Source organism: Terrapene carolina, unplaced genomic scaffold (genome assembly GCF_002925995.2).
Source record: "Terrapene carolina triunguis isolate 2854851 unplaced genomic scaffold, T_m_triunguis-2.0 Scaffold51750, whole genome shotgun sequence".
In the NCBI taxonomy this organism is placed as follows: Eukaryota; Metazoa; Chordata; order Testudines; family Emydidae; genus Terrapene; species Terrapene triunguis.
Genome location: NW_020716101.1, coordinates 1,617 through 22,915, shown reverse-complemented (window position 1 = coordinate 22,915; position 21,299 = coordinate 1,617). Strand labels below are relative to the sequence as shown.

The window sequence follows — 21,299 nt, the reverse complement described above, 5'->3', positions numbered from 1 at the left end:
ACAATAGTCAACCCGTGGAACTCATTGCCAGGGGATGCTGTGAATGTTAAAACCTTGATACCTCCATCACACAGGCATGAATGGATTTAGCCTAGGAGGCAGGGAAGCATTAACCCCATTTGGAAGGGGGGGATCTAGGGCACCAAGAGATGAAGTGACTTTCCTGAGACTGAGGCCTTGGCTACACTTGCAGCTGTACAGTGCTGTGAGTAAATCTGTCTTCGTACAGCTGAGTAGGGAAAGCGCTGCAGTCTGTCCACACTGACAGCTGCCAGCGCACTGTCGTGGCCACATTTGCAGCATTTGCAGCGGCATTGGGAGCGATGCATTATGGGCAGCTATCCCAGCGTTCAAGTGGCTGCAATGTGCTTTTCAAAAGGGGGGGGTGGGGTGGAGTGTGACAGGGAGCGCGGAGGGAGATAGAGTGGGTTTTTGGAGTGCCGACACTGTGTCAGCACCCTGCCTTGCAAGTTCCGACCCCCCTCCCTCCTCCACCCCTCTCTCACTCACTGAAAGCAAACAGCAGCTGTTTGTTTTTTTTCTCACAGACCAGATAAGTAGCCTCTCGCCGAAACGGACCCCTCCCCCGCCTCTCTCTTCAAGCAAACATTAGCTGTGGGCGTTCCAAAGGGAGCCCCCCTGCCTGCCTCTACTCATTCACAGCAAACAGTAGCTGTGTTTGTTTTTTTGATAAGCAGCTCCTGGAGCCCCCGGAGTTCACAACAAAACAAAGAAAGGCATCACAACAAAACAAGGAGAGGAACCTTCACTTAAAAGGATTATGGGGAGTTTCCGGAGGTCAATCACTGCGTAATAAGGTTACTCCCCATTTACACTGGAGCACCAGCGTCTCAGCCACTCCGCACCAGCTGTTAATACTTTCAGGGAGGTGGAGTACCTGCAGCGCTGTAGCCACGGAGATACAGCGCTGTAAGTGCCTTGCCAGTGTGGACGGGGAGTGAGTTACAGCGCTGGGGGCGGCTTTAGTGCGCTGTAACTCTCAAGTGTAGCCAAGGCCTAAACAGGGAGTCTGTGGCAGAGCAGAGAATCAGAACACCTGAGCCCCAGGCCTGTGCTTTAACCAGTAGGCAACCTTTCCTACCCTGAGGAGGGGAACCTCCTGTGTCACTTTGAGTGAGTGGGTGGAGTCAGGTGGTAGACCAAGCCACGAGGAGGGAGGAGCAGAGAGAGGCAGAGTGGGGACGGGGTCTTGGGCAGATTGGGGGCGGGGCCTCAGGGAAGGGACAGAGCCAGGTGGGGCACCCACCAGCAAAACCAAAAGTCAGCACCTATGCCTGCAAGCCCCGCTTCGCAGCTCCGGCAGCTCCCATTGGTGCTTTTCCCGGCCAATGGGAGTGACGGACCTCACACTTGTGGCAGGCGCAGCACATGGAGACCCCCTCAGCTGCCCCTGATCTTAGGAGCCAGAGGGACCTGCAGCAAGAGGGGTTAGTAGGTGAGTGGGGCGAGGTGAAGAGGCAAGCGGTGAGCCAGCAGTGGATGTGGGGGTGAGTAGGCGAGCGGGGGGTGGTGGTGAAGAGGCAAGCGGTGAGGGAGCCAGTGGCTGGCTGGCGGGCGGCGGGTGAGGAGACAAGTGGCGGGCGGGGAGGGTGAAGAGGTGAGCGGCGAGCCGGAGGCAGGCGGCGAGCCAGTGGTAGACAGGCGGGTGGGGGTGTGTGTGAAAAGGCCAGCGGTGGGCAGCAGGGGTTGAAGAGGCGAGCGGCGAGGGAGCCAGCGGCGGGTGGGCAGGTGGGGGTGAGGAGGCAAGAAGTGGTGAGCCAGCGGCAGGCAGGGGTTCTCGGGGCCGGCATGGGGGTTTCTGGCAGGAGAGTGAGGAGGTGAGCGGCAGGTGGGAGGAGGCGAGCAGTGGGTTGGGGACTGAGGAGGGACGCAGCAAGCCAGCGGCGGGCCAGGGGGTGAGGAGGGGTGTGGTGGCGGGGCCGAGCGGGGAGGGGGCGGGATCTGGGGCAGAGTGGGGGCGGAGCATGGGAGGAGCGGGGGTGGACTGTGGGTGGGGCCGACACTCTCTTCCCCCTCCCCCCCCGCCGTGGCATGTCCTCTTTTTTGAATGTTCAAATATGGTAACCCTACTACAGCGACACTGCACAAACTTTGGGTGAGTCATTACAGAGTCCTTGGGAAAGGGGTCTGGACCCACCGAGGTGGGTGCCCCGACCCCCATCCTGCAGCGTCAATCTCTTTCTCTGGCCCAGTGAATGTCCCCACCTGGGCTTCGAACTGAGGGGGCTTTAATGAAGGTTTCTCCCCTGCACGGACCCTGGAGCAGTTCAGGCTCCCAGATCATGATGGAGGAGGCAGCAGCTTGTGACCCAGGACAGAAAACAGACAGATTGAGCGCAGCCTCATCTCTGAGCAGGGACCAGATCCCTCTGGACACAACAGCTACTGGAGCAACTCCCCACACCCTCCCCGCCAGACCCCCACCCTAGAGGGTCAGGAGTAGTCAGGGCTGGATTAAGGAACAGGTAAACTATGCGTGTGTGTCATAACTATAAAGGGAAGGGTAACAGCCCTCCTGTGTACAATACTATAAAATCCCTCCTGGCCAGAGACTCCAAAATCCTTTTACCTGTAAAGGGTTAAGAAGCTCAGGTAACCTGGCTGACACCTGACCCAAAGGACCAATAAGGGGACAAGATACTTTCAAATCTTGGTGGGGGGAAGGCTTTTGTTTGTGCTCTTTGTTTTGGGGGGAGTTCGCTCTTGGGACTAAGAGGGACCAGACATCAATCCATGCTCTCCAAATCTTTCTGAACAAGTCTCTCATATTTCAAACTTGTAAGTACAGCCAGGCAAGGCGTGTTAGTTTTATCTTTGTTTTCTCAACTTGTAAATGTTCTTTTTGCTAGGGTGTTTACCTCTGTTTGCTGTAACTTTGAACCTAAGGCTAGAGGGGGTTCCTCTGGGCTCTTTAAGTTTGATTACCCTGTAAAGTTATTTTTTATCCTGATTTTACAGAGATGATTTTTACCTTTTTCTTTAATTAAAAGCCTTCTTTTTAAGAACCTGATTGATTTTTCCTTGTTTTTAGATCCAATGGGGTTGGATCTTGATCCACCAGGAGTTGGTGGGAGAAAGGAGGGGGGGATGGTTAATTTCTCCTTGTTTTAAGATCCAAGGGGTTTGGATCTGTATTCACCAGGGAATTGGTGAAGAGTCTCTCAATGCTACCCAGGGAAGGGAATTAGCACATTGGGAGTGGTGGCAGCGGACCAGATCTAAGCTGGTAGTTAAGCTTAGAAGTTTTCATGCAGGCCCCCACATCTGTACCCTAAAGTTCAGAGTGGGGAAGGAGCCTTGACAGTGTGTCTAGGTCTGTGTGTGCGGAGAGATGGGCTCCGTTGCCTGCCCCAGAGCAGCAATGGGAAGGCGCAGCGCTGGCTGCCTCGCTGCCCACTCAGGCCTATGACCTATTTTGGGGGGGGGGGCAACCAGGCCAAAACTGACTGAGTGGGGCTGTGACCCACATCACAAGGCCACTCACTCAATTTTCGCCCCAGCACCCCGTCTTCACAATGGGGGGTGGGACACTGGGGCAACTCCTGAGCGGGCAGAGCACGAGTACCTGAACCAGACCAGCAGGAGCTTCAGTGCCCACATCTAGGTGCCTGGCAGGGAGTTGCAGACTGCAGTGAGGCCTGCATGAGGGAGCAGCCAGGAGAGGGGCAGTGGGGGAAACCTGGAGGGTGTGTGTGACATGAGGGATTTTGCCTAGAGCCCAGTGATGGGTTAATCTGGCCCTGCCAATCACCAAACAAACCTGGTGGCAAAGCACTGACCAGTGACAACTCCAAGGCCTAAGTTAGGGGAGCAGAGCTTGTAGCTCTGGCCCAGGGCTAGTAGCCACTGAGCCTGGTGTGGAGACAAGGGACCGTCTCTGACAAACTGCTCCCTGTGCCCGTCTGTTACCAGAATGACTCACGCACAGAATCAGTGTCACCCACAAACTTGTCACCTGAAGCTCCTGGTCCCGGGAAGCCTCTCTAGGATCAGGACCCATCACCCCCATCTTCCTCTTGCTATTGGGGGCTCTCTCTGGAACAATCCCCAGTCTCTACAGAAACCCCCCTTCTTCCCTCTGCCCGGCTTCTATGCATGACGCCCCCTTAATGCTGAGAGAAGCTGCCCAAGCCCAGGGACGTGGCCCCCCAGAGAGGCAGGGTCTAGGGCAGGGGGACTGCAGTGCAATCGCTTGCTCGCTAGGACCCAGAGCAAGCTGGGATGCGGCTCTGGGAGATGGCTGGGGTCACTCAGGCCTTGGCTACACTCGCGGATTCATAGCGCTGCTGCGGCAGCGCTGTGAAGCGCAAGTGTAGTCACGCCGCCAGCGCTGCGAGAGCTCTCTCGCAGCGCTGCAAGTACTCCACCTCTCCGAGGGGAATAGCTTGCAGCGCTGCAGGCGCTGATTACACTGGCGCTTTACAGCGCTGCACTCGCTGCGCTCGGGGGGGGGTGTTTTTTCACACCCCTGAGCGCAGCAAGTGCAGCGCTGTGAATTGCCAGTGTAGCCAAGGCCTCAGTCCCGCAGCAGGAAGTGAATCACAGTGGCTGCAGTGACTCTGGGGTGCTGTAAGATCCCTGAGCTCCGGCAGCTGCTGCTGGGATCCCGGAGCCCTGGCTGCAGCCGGGAGAGGTGAATCTCCAGCACTGACATTCCTGCTGCTCCCAGGAGCCTCTCCCGGTGCAGAGACCCCAGCCTGGCCAGGACCCCCCTTCCCGGGCCCCAGCCCCTGCTCCCAGGGAGGGCACCGCTTGGAGGGAAGGTAAGAGAGACCTGCCCATCCCCCCAGGGAACGGTGCCGCCTGGTGCCACCCGGGCTGCAGGGGGAGGATTTGGCCCAGGCTGCTCGGAGTTGGCTGCGATTCCTGCCCTGTGCCCAGGAAAGCTGCCGCCAGCTCCCATTGTCTGCAGGGCTGGTGAAGCCAGCCCGCGCGGGGGGGCTGGGACAGCGACACCTGAGGGGACAGAGGGGGTGTGAGGTTGAAAAGGGGGGAGGGGATGCAGGTGGCGGGATGGTATTGGGGTCAGGGGTGTGCTGAAGGGAGGATGGGGCAATGCAGGGGAATCAGGGTGCAGGGGGGGTTATGGGGCTGAGGGGAAGGAGGCTGGAATAGAGGGAAATGGGAGAGGGGGGATACTGTGAAGGCAAGGGGGGATGTGGGGAGGCTGGAAGGAGACTATGAGAGCAAGGGGAGACTGACTGGGGAAGGGGGAGCCAGAGGGTTGGGGAAGGGAGGGGGATGGTGAGAGATACAATATAGCAGCTCCCCCAGCCCATGGGGTAGGACAGAGAGAGGGGCTGCCCCACCCAACATCCAGTGGGGAATCTTTTCCCCCTAGAAATGGTCAAACAGGCATTGTGGGTGACACAGGAGATTTCTCTTGCAGGGCTGAGAATTTACAAGGCAAATATCCTCCGCCCAGTTTAATACTTTTTGTTTAAAGACAATCTCATTATCTGGGGGGTCTGACTCCTGGGTTGATGGGGCTGAATGGGGTGCTGGTCTGATTTCTGCACAGGATTCAGTGTCAAACCTCTGTTAGACACAGCCGACAAGGAGTGGAATTGAAGTTTGGTTTGTTTCAGGTTCAGTGGCATTTGGTGTGCTTGGTTTTGATTCAAGATACCTGAAAATGCTTCAGTTACCAGGCCGTGCCCCAGAAGGGGGTGAGGGGTTGGGAGTGGGCTCTGTGGCTTGCTTCAGTGGGGAACTGAATTGGATTGGGACCTGGGGACTGAGTCAGGTGGGGCAAGAGGAGGGAGGAGCTGCTCCAGGGGGTGGGGATGGATGGACTGAGGCCTGTCTAAGGGGGAGAAGAATTGGGCAGCCATTGCCTTTTTCCATAGACTTGAAGAGTTATTGTTAACTTCTGGGGCCAGGGAGCCCCCCACTTCATCTCTCCCACCTCCTCCCCATCTCCTGTGGGCTGCCCCCTTCTCTTCTCCTTCTACTGGGGCAGGCTGTTGTGATAGCAATAACATGCCTGGGTGTTATTCTCTTGACTTGTTTTATAATGAAAGTGAGATTAGAGTAGATTTTATTTTATCAAATACTGAGTTTAAAAATTGCTGAAGCTTCATTGTGACTGGTAACCCTTTTTTTCAGTTCAATTCAGATTCAGGTTCACTGAGTAAGAGAAAAATTATGGTTCAAGTCTGGTTTCAGCTCAGTTAAAAATACTGGTTCAAACTTGTTGTCTGGTTCTGGTTCAGTTCTGGTGTGAGTCTAGCTAGATAAATGGAATCTGCGTCTGCTGAACTGTCCTTGGGGGCTGCCAGGGCAGCCCAGGGAGGCTCAGGGTATGTCTACACTACGAGAGTAGTTCGATTTTACTTAAATCGAATTAGTGGAACCGATATTACAAAGTCGAACGTGTGTATCCACACTAAGAACAGTAATTCGACTTTGTGAGTCCACACTAACGGGGCAAGCGTCAGACATTGGAAGCGGTGCACTATGGGCAGATATCCCACAGTTCCCGCAGTCCCCGCTGCCCATTGGAATTCTGGGTCGAGCCCCCAATGCCTGCTGGGGAAAAAAATGTGTCGAGGGTGCTTTTGGGTAACTGCCGTCATTCAACCGTCACTCCTGCCCTCCCTCTCTGGAAGCGCCGGCGGGCAATCAGTCCGCGCACTTTTCTGGTGACTGACAGCGTGGACGCCACAGCAGTGCGAGCATGGAGCCCGCTGCGACCATCGCTGCAGTTATGGCCGTTGTCAACACCTCGCACCTTATCATCCACCTTTCCCAGAGGCAGATGCTGAGAAATCAGGCGAGGAGGCTACGGCAGCGCGGTGAGGACATTAAGTCTGAGAGTGGCACAGACCTCTTGCAAAGCACGGGACCCCGCGCCGTGGATATCATGGTGGCAATGGGTCATGTTGATGCTGTGGAACGGCGATTCTGGGCCCGGGAAACAAGCACGGACTGGTGGGACCGCATAGTGCTGCAGGTCTGGGATGAATCACAGTGGCTGCGAAACTTTCGCATGCGTAAGGGAACTTTCCTGGAACTTTGTGAGTTGCTGTCCCCTGCCCTGAAGCGCAAGGACACCCGGATGCGAGCAGCCCTGAGTGTCCAGAAGCGAGTGGCCATAGCCCTCTGGAAGCTTGCAACGCCAGACAGTTACCGGTCAGTCGCGAACCAATTTGGCGTGGGCAAATCTACCGTGGGGGTTGCTGTGATGCAAGTAGCCAACGCAATCGTTGAGCTACTGCTCTCAAAGGTAGTGACCCTGGGAAACGTGCAGGTCATCATAGATGGCTTCGCCGCGATGGGATTCCCAAACTGCGGTGGGGCTATAGATGGAACTCACATCCCTATCCTGGGACCGGAGCACCAGGCCAGCCAGTACATTAACCGAAAGGGCTACTTTTCAATGGTGCTGCAAGCACTGGTGGACCATAGGGGACGTTTTACCAACATCAACGTTGGATGGCCGGGCAAGGTTCATGACGCTCATGTTTTCAGGAACTCTGGTCTGTTTAGATGGCTGCAGGAAGGTATTTACATCCCGGACCACAAAATAACTGTTGGGGATGTGGAGATGCCTATAGTCATCCTCGGGGACCCAGCCTACCCGCTAATGCCCTGGCTCATGAAGCCCTATACAGGCGCCCTGGACAGTGAAAAAGAACTCTTCAACTACCGGCTGAGCAAGTGCAGAATGGTGGTGGAGTGTGCTTTTGGACGTCTCAAGGGGAGATGGAGAAGCTTACTGACTCGCTGTGATCTCAGCGAAACCAATATCCCCATTGTTATTGCAGCTTCCTGTGTGCTCCACAATCTCTGTGAGAGCAAGGGGGAGACCTTTATGGCGGGGTGGGAGGTTGAGGCAAATAGCCTGGCTGCTGATTACGCCCAGCCAGACAGCCGAGCGATTAGAAGAGTCCAGCGGGACGCGCTGTGCATCCGGGAGGCTTTGAAAGCTAGGTTCCTGAGTGAGCAGGGTAACCTGTGACTATTAAGTTTGTTTACAGAGAAGCTGAACCTGCCCCCGTTTCTTTACCCAGTAAATGTTCACTATCCTCTCCAGTTACATACCCCGTTCACCCCGTTCCCCCCCTTCCAACACACGTTTAAAAATAAAATCACTTGAATTTTGTTAATGAACACTGTTTTCTTTATTACTGTTTTCTCGGTAAAGTGTTGAACCTGGGACGCAGACTGCGGTGGGGAGCGGGTGTAGTGTAGTGATGCAAAGGACGCTTCTAAACTCCAGGAATGACAGGCTCCGCACTGGTGGACTGGTTGTTTCAACGGAGCCTGCCACCCCTCCTGTTCGGGACTCTGTGTGTGGGGGCTATGTGACTTTGTGGCAGGGGGAGGACGGTTACAGATCCCCTGCTGCGTGGCTCTGTGATCCAGGATAAGGACCGCTGCATAAGATCTCTAACTGCCCTCCCCCGCCACAAAGTCACAGAGCCCCCCCCCTACACAGAACATGAAAACCACCTCCCAGACTGACCAGGGTAACTAGTGACTGCAATGTGTGTGCGCCCTGCTGCTGAACCTGCCCCCGCCTCTGTACCCTGGTAAAGGTGACTGTCCTGTCCAATTACCAACCCCCTTCCCCCCCTTCAGACAGACTCTCCTCTAAAAGAACATGATGGAAACAGTAATTAACAGAAACGTATTTTTTATTAGCAACTACACATGAAACTGGGGGATGAAACTTGGACGGGGGCTTGGGTGAGACGGGAAGGAAAGGACTTATCAAATTTTGGGGAATGAGAGCCTTCTGGTACTTGAGCAGTCTGCAGGGGTGGAGTGAGAGTTTTCACGGATTCTGCCGCCCCTCCTTCTTTGGACTTTGGGTGAGGGGGGTGTGGGACTTGGTGGCGGGGGAGGGCGGTTACAGATAGACTGCAGCGGGGCTCTGTCCTCCTGCCTCCGGTCCTGCAGAACATCCACAAGGCGCCGGAGCGTGTCCGTTTGCTCCCTCATTCGTCCAAGCAGCGTTTGAGTCGCCTGCTGGTCTTCTTGCCGCCACCTCTCCTCCCGTTCCATGTGTGATCGGTGCATTTGGGACAAGTTCTCTCTCCACTGGGTCTGCTGGGCTGCCTGGGCTCGGGAGCAGCCCATAAGTTCCGAGAACATGTCCTCCCGTGTCCTCTTCTTCCTACGCCTCATCTGCGCTAGCCTCTGGGAGTGTGATGCCAGGCTAGGTCGGGAGACAGTCGCAGCTGTGGGATGGGAAAAAGGGAGTGAATTCCTCAGAAAGATAAATTTAGTTGTGAACAAAGAACATAGTCTTTCTCTGTGAACAAGACCATGCACAGCACCTATCACATGCGCACTCAGGACAAGGTCGAATTTTCGGCCTTCGCATTCAGTGCCTGGGGTCTTGCAGTGCAGATCAGAGAAGCGGGGCAGGACACCGGAATTTGTGTAGCAGGCCGACATGGTAAGCCGTAGACTTGTGGCTGCTTAAAACTTTAATAATAGCACTGGCCTCCTTTCACGTTGAAAGCAATGCCAGTCCCTGCTGCCAGCAATCCGGCAAGCATGAACTCTGCCCCTGTCCCACCCCCTCGCGGCTGTCCCAGGGAAAGATCCCTGTATGCTGCCCCTCTCCCGCCTCCACCGCGTGGCTGTTAACCGCCGGTTACAGTTCTGTAAAGGAACAGGCAAGCAGTCCCAATACTAACATTCCCCTACCTAATTCAAAGCAGGTCACCATGAGCGACATCACTCTGATGAGGATTTCAGAGACGGAGAAAGAAAGGATGCTTCGGGAAAGCCTGCAAAGACCAGGGCCGTATGCCGCCATGCTCTGCAAGGCAATGATACCTGAGTACTTGCTTGTCTCCTGGCGCGGAAACGTTTCCTACTACGGAGGACCCAATAAGGCTGCTCTCCCAAGGAACCTCATGCAAAGGCTTTCCAATTACCTCCAGGAGAGCTTCGTGGAGATGTCCCTGGAGGATTTCAGCTCTATCCCCGGACATATAGACCGGATTTTACTGTAGCTGCACTGGCAGGGACTAAACAGTAGAGCGGCTAGGGCAGAACAATCATGCTAAACCGGACATTGTTAGATTTTTTTTCAGTAGTTGCACTGCCAAGGACTGAAACGTTAAGCGCCTAGGGCAAAGTAATCATGCAAAACCCATTGTTAATATTGTTAATATTCCTGTTCTGTTAAAAATAAATGTTTACATGTTTAAAACACTTACTGACTGATCCTTCCCCTGATTCTGTGTCCGGGTTAACGCCTGGGGACGGTTGGTAGGGGATCTCTGTAAGGGTGATGAAGAGATCCTGGCTGTCGGGGAAATCAGCGTTGTAAGCGCTGTCGACTGCCTCGTCCTCCTCATCTCCTTCCTCATCTTCCCCGTCCGCTAACATGTCCGAGGAAGCGGCCGTCGACAATATCCCATCCTCAGAGTCCACAGTCAGTGGTGGGGTAGAGGTGGCGGCCGCACCTAGGACGGAATGCAGTGCCTCGTAGAAACGGCATGTCTGGGGCTGGGATCCGGAGCGTCCGTTTGCCTCTTTGGTCTTCTGGTAGCCTTGTCTCAGCTCCTTGATTTTCACGCGGCACTGCGTTGCATCCCGGCTGTATCCTCTCTCTGCCATGGCTTTAGAGATCTTCTCGTAGATCTTTGCATTCCGTCTTTTCGATCGCAGCTCGGAAAGCACGGACTCATCGCCCCACACAGCGATCAGATCCAAGACTTCCCGATCAGTCCATGCTGGGGCCCTCTTTCTATTCTGAGATTGCATGGCCATCTCTGCTGGAGAGCTCTGCATCGTTGCCAGTGCTGCTAAGCTCGCCACGATGTCCAAACAGGAAATGAGATTCAAACTGCCCAGACAGGAAAAGGAATTCAAATTTTCCCGGGGCTTTTCCCGTGTGGCTGGTCAGAGCATCCGAGCTCGGACTGCTGTCCAGAGCGTCAACAGAGTGGTGCACTGTGGGATAGCTCCCGGAGCTATTACCATCGATTTCCATCCACACCTAGCCTAATTCAACATGGCCATGTCGAATTTAGCGCTACTCCCCTTGTTGGGAAGGAGTACAGAAGTCGAATTTAAGAGACCTCTATGTCGAACTAAATAGCTTCATGGTGTGGACGGGTGCATAGTTAATTCGATGTAACGGCGCTAAATTCGACATAAACTCCTAGTGTAGACCAGGCCTGAGATAAACAATGGCTGCAGGCTAAAAATAGAACTAGCAGTGAGCATGCGTGGAATGTTTGAAATGTTGGTAGTGAGCATGTCCAGTAAAGATCTGACAGAAAGATATTAGCAATAGCATTTAGAAAGTTCTGACAGGACAGTATAAAAGGCAGCGTGTCAGTGAGCAGCAGATGGGAGTAGAGAGAAAAGTTAAGTGAAGAGTGGACGAGAGTGAAGGGGAGCAGAGAAGGAGGCCTGAAGAAGAAAGCAGCAGCAAAAGCAGAGTGTCCTCTCTAGCAGCACACCTGAAGAAGCAGCAGCAGAAGCATGCCAGTTATAATTATAGTGTAGTATTAGTGTACGTACGTGTATGGGGGGAGGAGGGGTTAAAAAGATGTGTAAGTGTGTATTGACTGTGAAAGGAATTTACTTATGTACATAGGTGCTGGAACTAAGGGTGCTGAGGATCAAGCCAGAGGGTGCTGCAGCAAGTGGTTAGAACATAAGAACGGCCCTGCTGGGTCAGACCAAAGGTCCATCTAGTATCCTGTCTTCTGACAGTGGCCAATGCCAGGTCCCCAGAAGGAATGAACAGAACAGGTAATCATCAAGTGATCCATCCTGTCGCTCATTCACAGCTTCTGGCAAACAGAGGCTAGGGACACCATTCCTGCCCATCCTGGCTAATAGCCATTTATGGACCTATCCTCCATGAATTTATCTAGTTCTTTTTTGAACACTGTTATGGTCTTGGCCTTCACAACATCCTCTGGCAAGGAGTTCCACAGGTTGACTATGCGTTGTGTGAAGAAATACTTCCTTTTATTTGTTTTAAACCTGCTGCCTACTAATTTCATTTGGTGACCCCTAATTCTTGTGTTATGAGAAGTAGTAAACAACACTTCCTTATCTACTTTCTCTACACCAGTCATGATTTTATAGACCTCAATCATATCTCCCCTTAGCTGTCTCTTTTCCAAGCTGAAAAGTCCCAATCTTATTAATCTCTCCTCTTACGGAAGCCATTCCATACCCCTAATCATTTTTGTTGCCCTTTTCTGAACCTTTTCCAATTCCAATATATCTTTATTGAGATGGGATGACCACATCTGCAGGCAGTATTCAAGATGTGGGTGTACCATGGATTTATATAGAAGTAACATGATATTTTCTGTCCTATTTTCTATCCCTTTCTTAATTATTCCCAGCATTCTGTTCGCTTTTTTGATTGTCGCTGCACATTGAGTGGATGTTTTCAGAGAACTATCCACAATGACTCCAAGTTCTCTTTCTTAAGTGGTAACAGTTAATTTAGACCCCATCATTTTATATGTATAGTTGGGATTATGCTTTCCAATGTGCATTAGTTTGCATTTATCAACATTAAAGTTCATCTGCCATTTTGTTGCCCGGTCACCCAGTTTTGAGAGATCCTTCGGTAGCTCTTAGCAGTTTCCTGGGTCTTAATTATCTTTAGTAATTTTGTATCATCTGCAAATTTTGCCACTTCACTGTTTACCCCTTTTTCCAGATCATTTATGAATATGTTGAATAGGATTGGCCCCAGAACAGACCCCTGGGGGACACCACTATTTACTTTTCTCCATTCTGAAAATTGACCATTTATACCTACCCTTTGTTTCCCATTGTAAACCCTGTATATAGTTTGGTTCAATGGTTCTCAACACCCCCACTACAAAAATTGTTCCAACACCACTGCCTATGTAAAGTTTAAAGTATAAGAACCGCTGTCAGTGACCTGTGGCAGACTGGCCATCATAACAGGGCGCAGCCACTATGAATAATCTCAACTGACTGTTGTTGTGTTTTGGGGTGCTTTTTTACTTGCTGTAAGAGATTTGTGTTTTAGATTATTATTGTATTAGGGATTGTTGTTTGCACCAATAAAAAGGTGTCTTGTTTGGAAGGAACACTTTCTTGTGTCGATCATTCATTTATTGAAAGACTGTATCAGTGTCCTCCAGGTATTTCCTTATGCACCCTGGAGACCATACCCAAGGAGAACAGTTTCGTTAGTAGGTGGGTTGTTTTAAGGGAACCCTTGGTAAACCCAGGAGGGGGCAATAGGTGAGCTATTCCGGGGTTCCCTAAGTCTGTTTTCAGGGAAACAGGGCTGCCGTCTAGTGGACTAGTTGTGAATCTGTAACTCCCACTGGTGAGTCAACTGGCCTCCTCAAAGGAGTATTTAGGTGCCTAACTCCCATCTGAGGATCTAAAGAGAGTATGGGGTTCACAAGCTGCCCTCTCAGACAGAAAGGCCTAATTCCGTGGGAAAGGATGCTCCAGTGGTTAAGGGGTTGCTGTAGGACTCTGGAAACCTAAGTTCCTCTCCTGGCTCTCCCACAGACTCCCTGTGTGACCTTGGGCAAGTCACCTAAAGGTGCCTACGGGGATTTTCAAAAGCACCTAACCAAGCTAGGCTCCCATCTGGCTCTGATTGCAATGGGAGGTGCCTAACTTGCTTAGCTGCTTTGGAAAATCCCACTAAGCGCCTGTCTACATCTCAGGTGTCTAAATACCCTTCAAAATCTGACCCCTGGCATCCAATCCCCTTCCAGCATTGTGAGAAGGCGTGGGAATGAGCTACGTACCTGCTCCAGGTGCTTTTGATGTCCTAGAAGAAAGAGAGAGAAAATAGAGCTCAGTCCCATGTGCCACAAATTGCCCTCTTGTCCCTAGTTGAGCTCCAGATGCAGTTATCTGTAGTTAGCAATTTTAAAAGTCCATTTACATACTTACATGGAATGTGGCCCCTAAGCATGCACCCATAATTATGGGTTTTCTTCTTCTAAATTCTATTTTGCCTGTGCTAATGGCACTTGCTCAAACAGACTAATCAGACACATGAATCCTTGACTTGCACACGCGATTGCTTTTTACGGAGTGATTGCCTTTCTCAAGCTAAAAGCTCCATGTACACAATTCTGGTCATCAATTCAGGAAGCCAGATTAATTCCCATTTTTTAATAGGCCCTAAAACGAGCTTTACTTTCCTAATCTCCCACTTCCTATAAACGGTGCCCTTTATTGTTTCCATATGATATATCAAAAGGCCTGAGACATCTGCTTTTAAAACAGCAAAACTCTGTTTTTCACACTGGAAATATTAGAAATGTCAAAATTTGTTTTCCGTGGCTGTGCTAAAGGACACGCTGACAGTCTCCATTGTGGAGTGGGAGCTCTCCAAGAATTTAATAAACTACAAAGTTAATCAAGCTGAATCTCTCCCTTCACTTTGCAGGGATCTGGGTGTCTCTAACTATCTCACCTGCAGGAATTCACTTGTTGGCTGCTGACACTTCTTTTCTATCTCACTGATCAAGTCACTCAGACGAGAAATCTCCTCAGACAGTTTGGTGACATTTTCATCCAGCATCTTCACAGTCTCCTTGTCAAGCTCTTCCAGCCGGGCCAGCAGAAGTCGCTCTTGTGCCTCCAGAAAGAGTCGCAGTTGCTCAAATTCAGACACAATCTTCTGCCTCTCAGCTTCTATCTTTCCCTGTAATGAAGAGAAACAAACCGGGAAAGGACAGGTCAGGGACATGGAGAGAGTCTGAGGACAGTTCTTAGAGCCCTCTTTTCATTTCAACCTACTAAGAACATACAGTTGAGATTTCAGGAGAACATGCCTGTTGATACTAGAAGGAAGATTTTCTGATAGTCTCTCAGCTGGCCTGAATGAATAACATGTTCAGAAGTACCTTTGTGACATAGGAGTCCAATTCCCACTCTCAAAGGTCACTTTTGGTGCTTAGGAGCCTAAGTTTCTTTGAAAGTGACTTTTGAAAATAGGATTCAGGATGAATTTTTCAGAAGCAGGAAAATCATTTTGGAGTTTAAACCCATTTAAAATGTATAAGGACCTGCTTTTTCAAGATATTTAAGTGTCTAAAGATGCAGATAGGCCCCTAGATGGATTTTCAATATCACTTAGGTGCCTAACTCACTTTGATTACAGAGGACATTAGGTGCCTAACCTATGTAGTTGCTTTCGAAAATCTCACCTCTCTGTATTTTTAAGCATCTAAATACCTTTGATAATCTGGTCCTTAGTTACTTGCAAAATTGTTAGCCTCAGGCTCTGAAATCATTTAGGCACTTTTCAAAATGTTACCCAATATCTCTAAATGATGAGTTTTCAGGTATGAGTTGCTTAGTATATTTTGTTTATCATCTCCAGCTCTTACACGTTTCATCCAGAATTTTGTTAATTACATTGTCCCAGAGGAAACCAGTCATGTCTGGTGGTTATAGATGGGGATTCGGGGGAGGATTTCAAAGGTACAAAATAGCCGTTAGGTGCCTAAATCCTATTGAAAGTCAGTGTGAATTAGGCAACTAATCCCCATATGTGGCTTTGAAAATCAACCCTGATATCACTGTTGTAGCTGAATTTGGACCCACGGATGTTTGGGGAATAAGATCAATGCTTTGAGTTGAAACTGGAAGCCAATGGAGGAATCAGACCAAAGGGATGATAAACACAGACAAACATGATCTCACCCTGTAAGGCAGGGGTGGGCAAACATTTTGGCCCGAGGGCCACATCGGGGAATAGAAATTGTATGGCGGGCCATGAATGCTCACAAAATTGGGGTTGGGGTGCGGGAGGGGGTGCGGGCTCTGGGGTGGGGCCGAGGGGTTCGGAGGGCAGGAGGGGGATCAGGGCTGGGGCAGGGGTGTGGGAAGGGGTACAGGTTCTGGCTGGGAGTGCGGGCTCTGGGGTGGGGCTGGGGATGAGAAATTTGGGGTACAGGGGGGTGCTTTGGGCTGGGATTGAGGGGTTTGGAGAGCGGGAGGGGGATCACGGCTGGGGCAGGGCGTTGGGGTGTGGGGTAGGGTGACCAGATGTCCAGATTTTATAGGGACAGTCCTGATTTTTGGGTCTTTTTCTTATATAGGCTCCTATTAACCCCCCCACCCCATCCCAATTTTTCACATTTGCTGTCTGGTCACCCTAGTGTGGGGAGAGGCTCAGGGGGTGCAGGTTCCGAGCAGCACTTACCTCCAGTGGCTCCTGGAAGCAGTGGCATGTCCCTTCTCCAGCTCCTATGCGGAGGTGTGGCCAGGTGACTCTGCACGCTGCCCCATCTGCAGGCACTGCCCTTGTAGCTCCCATTGGAGTGCATAGGAGCCGTAGCGGGGCCATGCTGCGGCTTCCGGGAGCCCCATGGTGCGGCCCCCGAAACAGCGCACCAGCTGGAGCGCAGCCAAGCTGAGTGATGGGGCCCCTGATCCAGCGCCCCAGCCAGAGTGGGGCTGAGCCGCACGGTGCGGCTTGCGGGCCAGCTTAAAACAGCTTGCGGGCCGTAGTTTGCCCACCCCTGCTATAAGGGTATGTCTACAATAGGCAAAGCACTTGAGGCTATCTGGGGGTTATCTAATACACTATAGCTAACCTTGACTTTGCTCCTAGTCAGCACCTTTTACCTCAGTTTAAAGGGGCAAAGTGAACCCTAAACATCACACTAGGTTCAAATAAAGATAAGTTTAAAATGTTTGCATGCCAGGGGTTTGCACCAGTATAAAAAGACTAGGGCTGTCAAACGATTAAAAAATTTAATCGCGATTAATCCCACAATTAAAAACATTAATACCAATTAATCGCACAATTAATCACGCTGTTAAATAATAACAGAATACCATTTATTTAAATATTTTTGGATGTTTTCTACATTTTCAAATATATTGATTTCAGTTACAACATAGAATAGAAAGTGTACAGTGCTCACTTTATATTTATTTTTGATTACAAATATTTGCACAGTAAAAACCAAAAGAAATAGTATTTTTCAATTCCCCCATTACAAGTACTGTAGTGCAATCTCTTTATCATAAAGTTGAACTTACAAATGTAGAATTATGTACAAAAATAACTGCATTCAAAAACAAAACAATGTAAAACTTTAGTGCCTACAAGTCCACTCAGTCCTACTTCGTGTTCAGCCAATCGCTCAGACAAACAAGTGTATTCACATTTGCGTGAGATAATGCTGCCCGCTTCTTGTTTACAATGTCACCTGAAAGTCAGAACAGGCGTTTGCATGGCACTGTTGTATCTAGCGTCACAAGAAATGTATGTGCCAGATGCACTGAAGATTCATATGTCCCTTCATGCTTTAACGACCATTCCAGAGGACTTGTGTCCATGGTGATGATGGGTTCTGCTCGATAATGATCGAAAGCAGTACAGACCGATGCATGTTCATTTTCATCATCTGAGTCAGATGCCACCAGCAGAAGGTTGATTTTCTTTTTTGATGGTTCAGGTTCTGTAGTTTCCGCATCAGAGTGTTGTTCTTTTTAGACTTCTGAAAGCATGATCCACACCTCATCCCTCTCAGATTTTGTGCCAGAGGCACTTCAGATTCTTAAACCTTGGGTCAAATGCTGTATCTTTAGAAATTTCACATTGGTAACTTCTTTGTGTTTTGTTAAATCTGCAGTGGAAGTGTTCTTAAAATGAACAACATGTGCTGGGTCATCATCCAAGATGGCTATAACATGAAATATATGGCAGAATGCGGGTAAAACAGAACAGAAGACATACAATTCTCTCCCAAGGAGTTCAGTCACAAATTTAATTAATGCATTATTTTTTTAATGAGCATCATCAGTATGGAAGCATGTTTTCTGGAATGGTGGCCAAAGCATGAAGAGGCATAAAAATGTTTAGCATATCTGGCACATAAATACCTTGCAATGCCGGCTACAAAAGTTCCATGTGAACACCTGTTCTCACTGTCAGGTGACATTGTAAATAAGAAGTGGGCAGCATTATCTCCCGAAAATGTAAACAAACTTGTTTGTCTTAGCGATTGGCTGAACAACAAGTAGGACTGAGTGGACTTCTGGGCTCTAAAGTTTTACATTGTTTTTGTTTATGAGTGCAGTTATGTAACGAAAAAAACTACATTTGTAAGTTTCACTTTCACGATAAAGAGATTGCACTACAGTACTTGTATAAGGTGACTTGAAAAATATTATTTCTTTTATCATTTTTACAGTGCCAACTTTTGTAATAAAAAAGAATATAAAGTGAGACCTGTACACTTTGTTTTCTGTGTTGCAATTGAAATTAATATATTTGAAAATGTAGAAAAACATCCAAAAATATTTAATCTATTTAAATTGGTAATCTATTGTTTAACGGTGTGATTAAAGCTGCGATTAATTTTTTAAATCGTGATTAATTTTTTTTAGTTAATCACATGAGTTAACTGCGATTAATAGACAGTCCTAATAAAGACATTACATTAAAAATTGATTTAAGGTACGTCTGCACTGCACAAATCTCAACTGCCAGATCAGAATCTGTCAGTAGCAACCCTATGGAGCAACGAGTGGTTGGCTAAAGATGTTTCGAATGGTTTCCTTGTCACTGATCCAACTGTTCGACCACCTGAATTTGACCTGCCACATTACCTTTGGACTCTGCTGAACAGGTTCCGAACTGCCAAGGAATATGCACAGCCAACCTCTACACATGGGGTCTGTGCGGCAACCCACTTTGTCACTGTGGCCTCCCTCAGTCAATGGCACATGTTGTCAACGAGTGTCAACTGACTAGATTTCATGGTGGCCTTAGGGCCCCTACATTGTGCTGATGAAGCTGCTGGTGGGTGTCTTGGAAGCACTGCAAAAGAAGAAGACTGCACAAATGTTATGGTGTTGTGTAGAGCACATACACTACACACCTGCACCCCACCGCCCGCCAGCAGTGTTGACAGTGAGGCATTGCTTAAGCAAGTAGAGAGGAGACAAGCCTGAACCCTATGGGTATATGCCCTACAAGTCTCTCTACATGCCCAAAAATACCTCCCCCAGCTACACTCTTATTTTTAGCAGTGTAGTGTCCCGCTGCCTCCCCAGTGCTGGAGCCTTTCTTCACCACATGGAGCTGACAGAGCCTTTCCCCGCTGCCTCCCCACTGCTGGTGTCTTTGGCAGGGAAAAGCTCTGGCAGCAGTGAAAGTCTCCAGCAGTGGGGAAAGGCTCCAGCAGCTCTCTGTGGCAGGGAAAGCTCTGGCAGCTCCACTGCCTCCCTCTGCTGAAGCCTTTTATTCATGCGTGTAGCTACACACCGCAGTGTGGACAGAGCCTGCTTTTCAATGGGGTGTGTAGCTACGCATACCCTATAAGCCGCCCCCAGCGGTGTGCAGTGTAGATGTAGCCGTAGCTAAATCAGAGCAATGCTGTGTATGGACAAGGGCTGACACTCTCCTACAGAGAGAAATACCGACCGTGATGGATGCGACTGCAGGATCATAACAATGGGGACCTACCAGATATTCCTGGCTTTGCTTCTCTCCATCCTGTCTCCACTCCAAAAGTTCTTCTCTCTCTTTCTTCAGAATGTTCAACCGGGTTTGAATTTGTCCCTGTGGCAAGGAAAACAATTGGGGGGTAGGAGGGTCAGGTGGCTCATAGATATATTTATATACATTGCAGCACAGATTTCATGATATGAGGCTGGGATTTTCAAAGAAGCCTCATGGAGTTGGGCTCTCAACTTCCGTTGACTTTCCATCTCCCTCTTGGGCTGGTCAGCACCAGGCTGCCCCACAGACAGGACTCCTGGCAATATCACAATTGCCTCTTGAGAGGTGGGAAATTCCTGTTCAAATCCCTTCTCCTCATCAGGCAGAGGGAGAACTTGAACTGGAGTCTCCCACATGTCAGGTGAGTGCCCTACTCCCTGGGCTAATGGTTATGAAGAAGGTCTGCTGCCTCCTTCCTGGCTGTTTTGTGTGTGACACAGGCGCAGAACTCCATCTTGCCAGAAGCAGCGTAGGTGTCTAAGCCACCTGACCCCAGGAGAGGGGATCCAAGGTGTGGCTCACAAGCTTTCCTACACCAAACGCTGAGGGGGCGGGACTTAGAACACACCCTTCTCATCACCATCTCCCACTGGCTAGCTTAGTGACTCCCGACCTAGCATGCATTGTATAGGGAGCCCAGGTGCCTAATTCATGTTTGTTGGTCCAAACTGTACCATAGTATCTCTATGGATAGAAATTCCATGCTTGAACAGTAAGAGTTTAGCAGTAAGAATATACTACCGACCACCTGACCGGGATGGTGATAGTGATGGTGAAATTCTCAGGGAAATTAGAGAGGCTACAAAAACAGAAAACCCAGTAACAATGAGGGATTTAAGCTATCCCCATATTGACTGGGTATATGTCACCTCTGGACAGGATGAAGAGATAAAATTTCTAATCACCATTAATGATGGCCTCTTGAAGCAGCTAGTCCTGGAACCCACAAGGGAAGAGGCAGTTCTTGATTTAGTCTTTAAATCATGATTTGAGGACTTCAGCAACTCAGCCAGACTCATCCCTTCTGGCCTTAAAGTCTGAGAGTCTAGTCCTAAGTGGAGCACAGGATCTCCTCTAAGAGGTGAATTTAGCTGAACTGCTCAGTAATAGGGACCATAACGTAATTAAATTTAACATCCTTGTATGGGGTGTGACAGGGTGTATCAGGACCCTGAGGCCCCCTGCTGGAGACCCCATGGTCCTAGCACACCCCACCCCAGAAAGAGTAGTAGAGGCGAGACCTTCAAGCAGCCTAGAGATGCCATAGGGAAGCAGCCAATCAGGGAGAAGTAGCAGGGATCAGCCAATCAGAGGGTTGCAGACCCATATAAAAGGAGCTGCAGTACAGCGCACAGTTCAGTTGCTACCTGGAGCTAGAGGAGTGAGGGTGGTGTTCCTGGCTGGCTGAAGGGATTGTAGCTCCTCAACCAGAGCAGTTGCTGGCAGGGACCAGGGGAGCAAGAAGTAGCTTCTGGCTGGCTGCTGGTACTGAGCTCAAGATTGCCCTGGGGTAAGGGTGAAGCATTTGTGAGGGGGCTGGGGCTGGGGCTGCAGGGAAGTGGCCCAGGGAACCGTAGCAGCACCGTGAGCAATAAAGGGATTCAGCACATGGTTGCTACTTATAGGGTACTTAGGTAGGGACCTGGAGTAGGGGTGGGCCTGGGTCCCTCCCACTGGCCACAAGTGGAGTGGCCTAACCCCAGAGCGAGGAGTTGAATTAAGCACTGAGGAAGAGAGTTGGGAAGGCTCAGAGAAGGGGCTGAATATTGAACTTTGATACACCCACGGAAGGGGACCTGAACTGTTT

The 21,299-nt window shown here is 50.1% G+C and overlaps 1 protein-coding gene across 1 annotated transcript; it reads right to left on the bottom strand.

The window, feature by feature from the left end:
* Positions 1-13,675: 13,675 nt before the first annotated feature.
* LOC112108233 (E3 ubiquitin-protein ligase TRIM7-like) lies at positions 13,676-19,552 on the bottom strand (the record flags this gene model as incomplete). Its single annotated transcript, XM_026647296.1, has 3 exons — positions 13,676-13,786; positions 14,441-14,671; positions 19,457-19,552. Coding segments are annotated over 3 exons (438 nt in total), but the record flags the coding sequence as incomplete, so codon positions are not given.
* Positions 19,553-21,299: the final 1,747 nt, after the last annotated feature.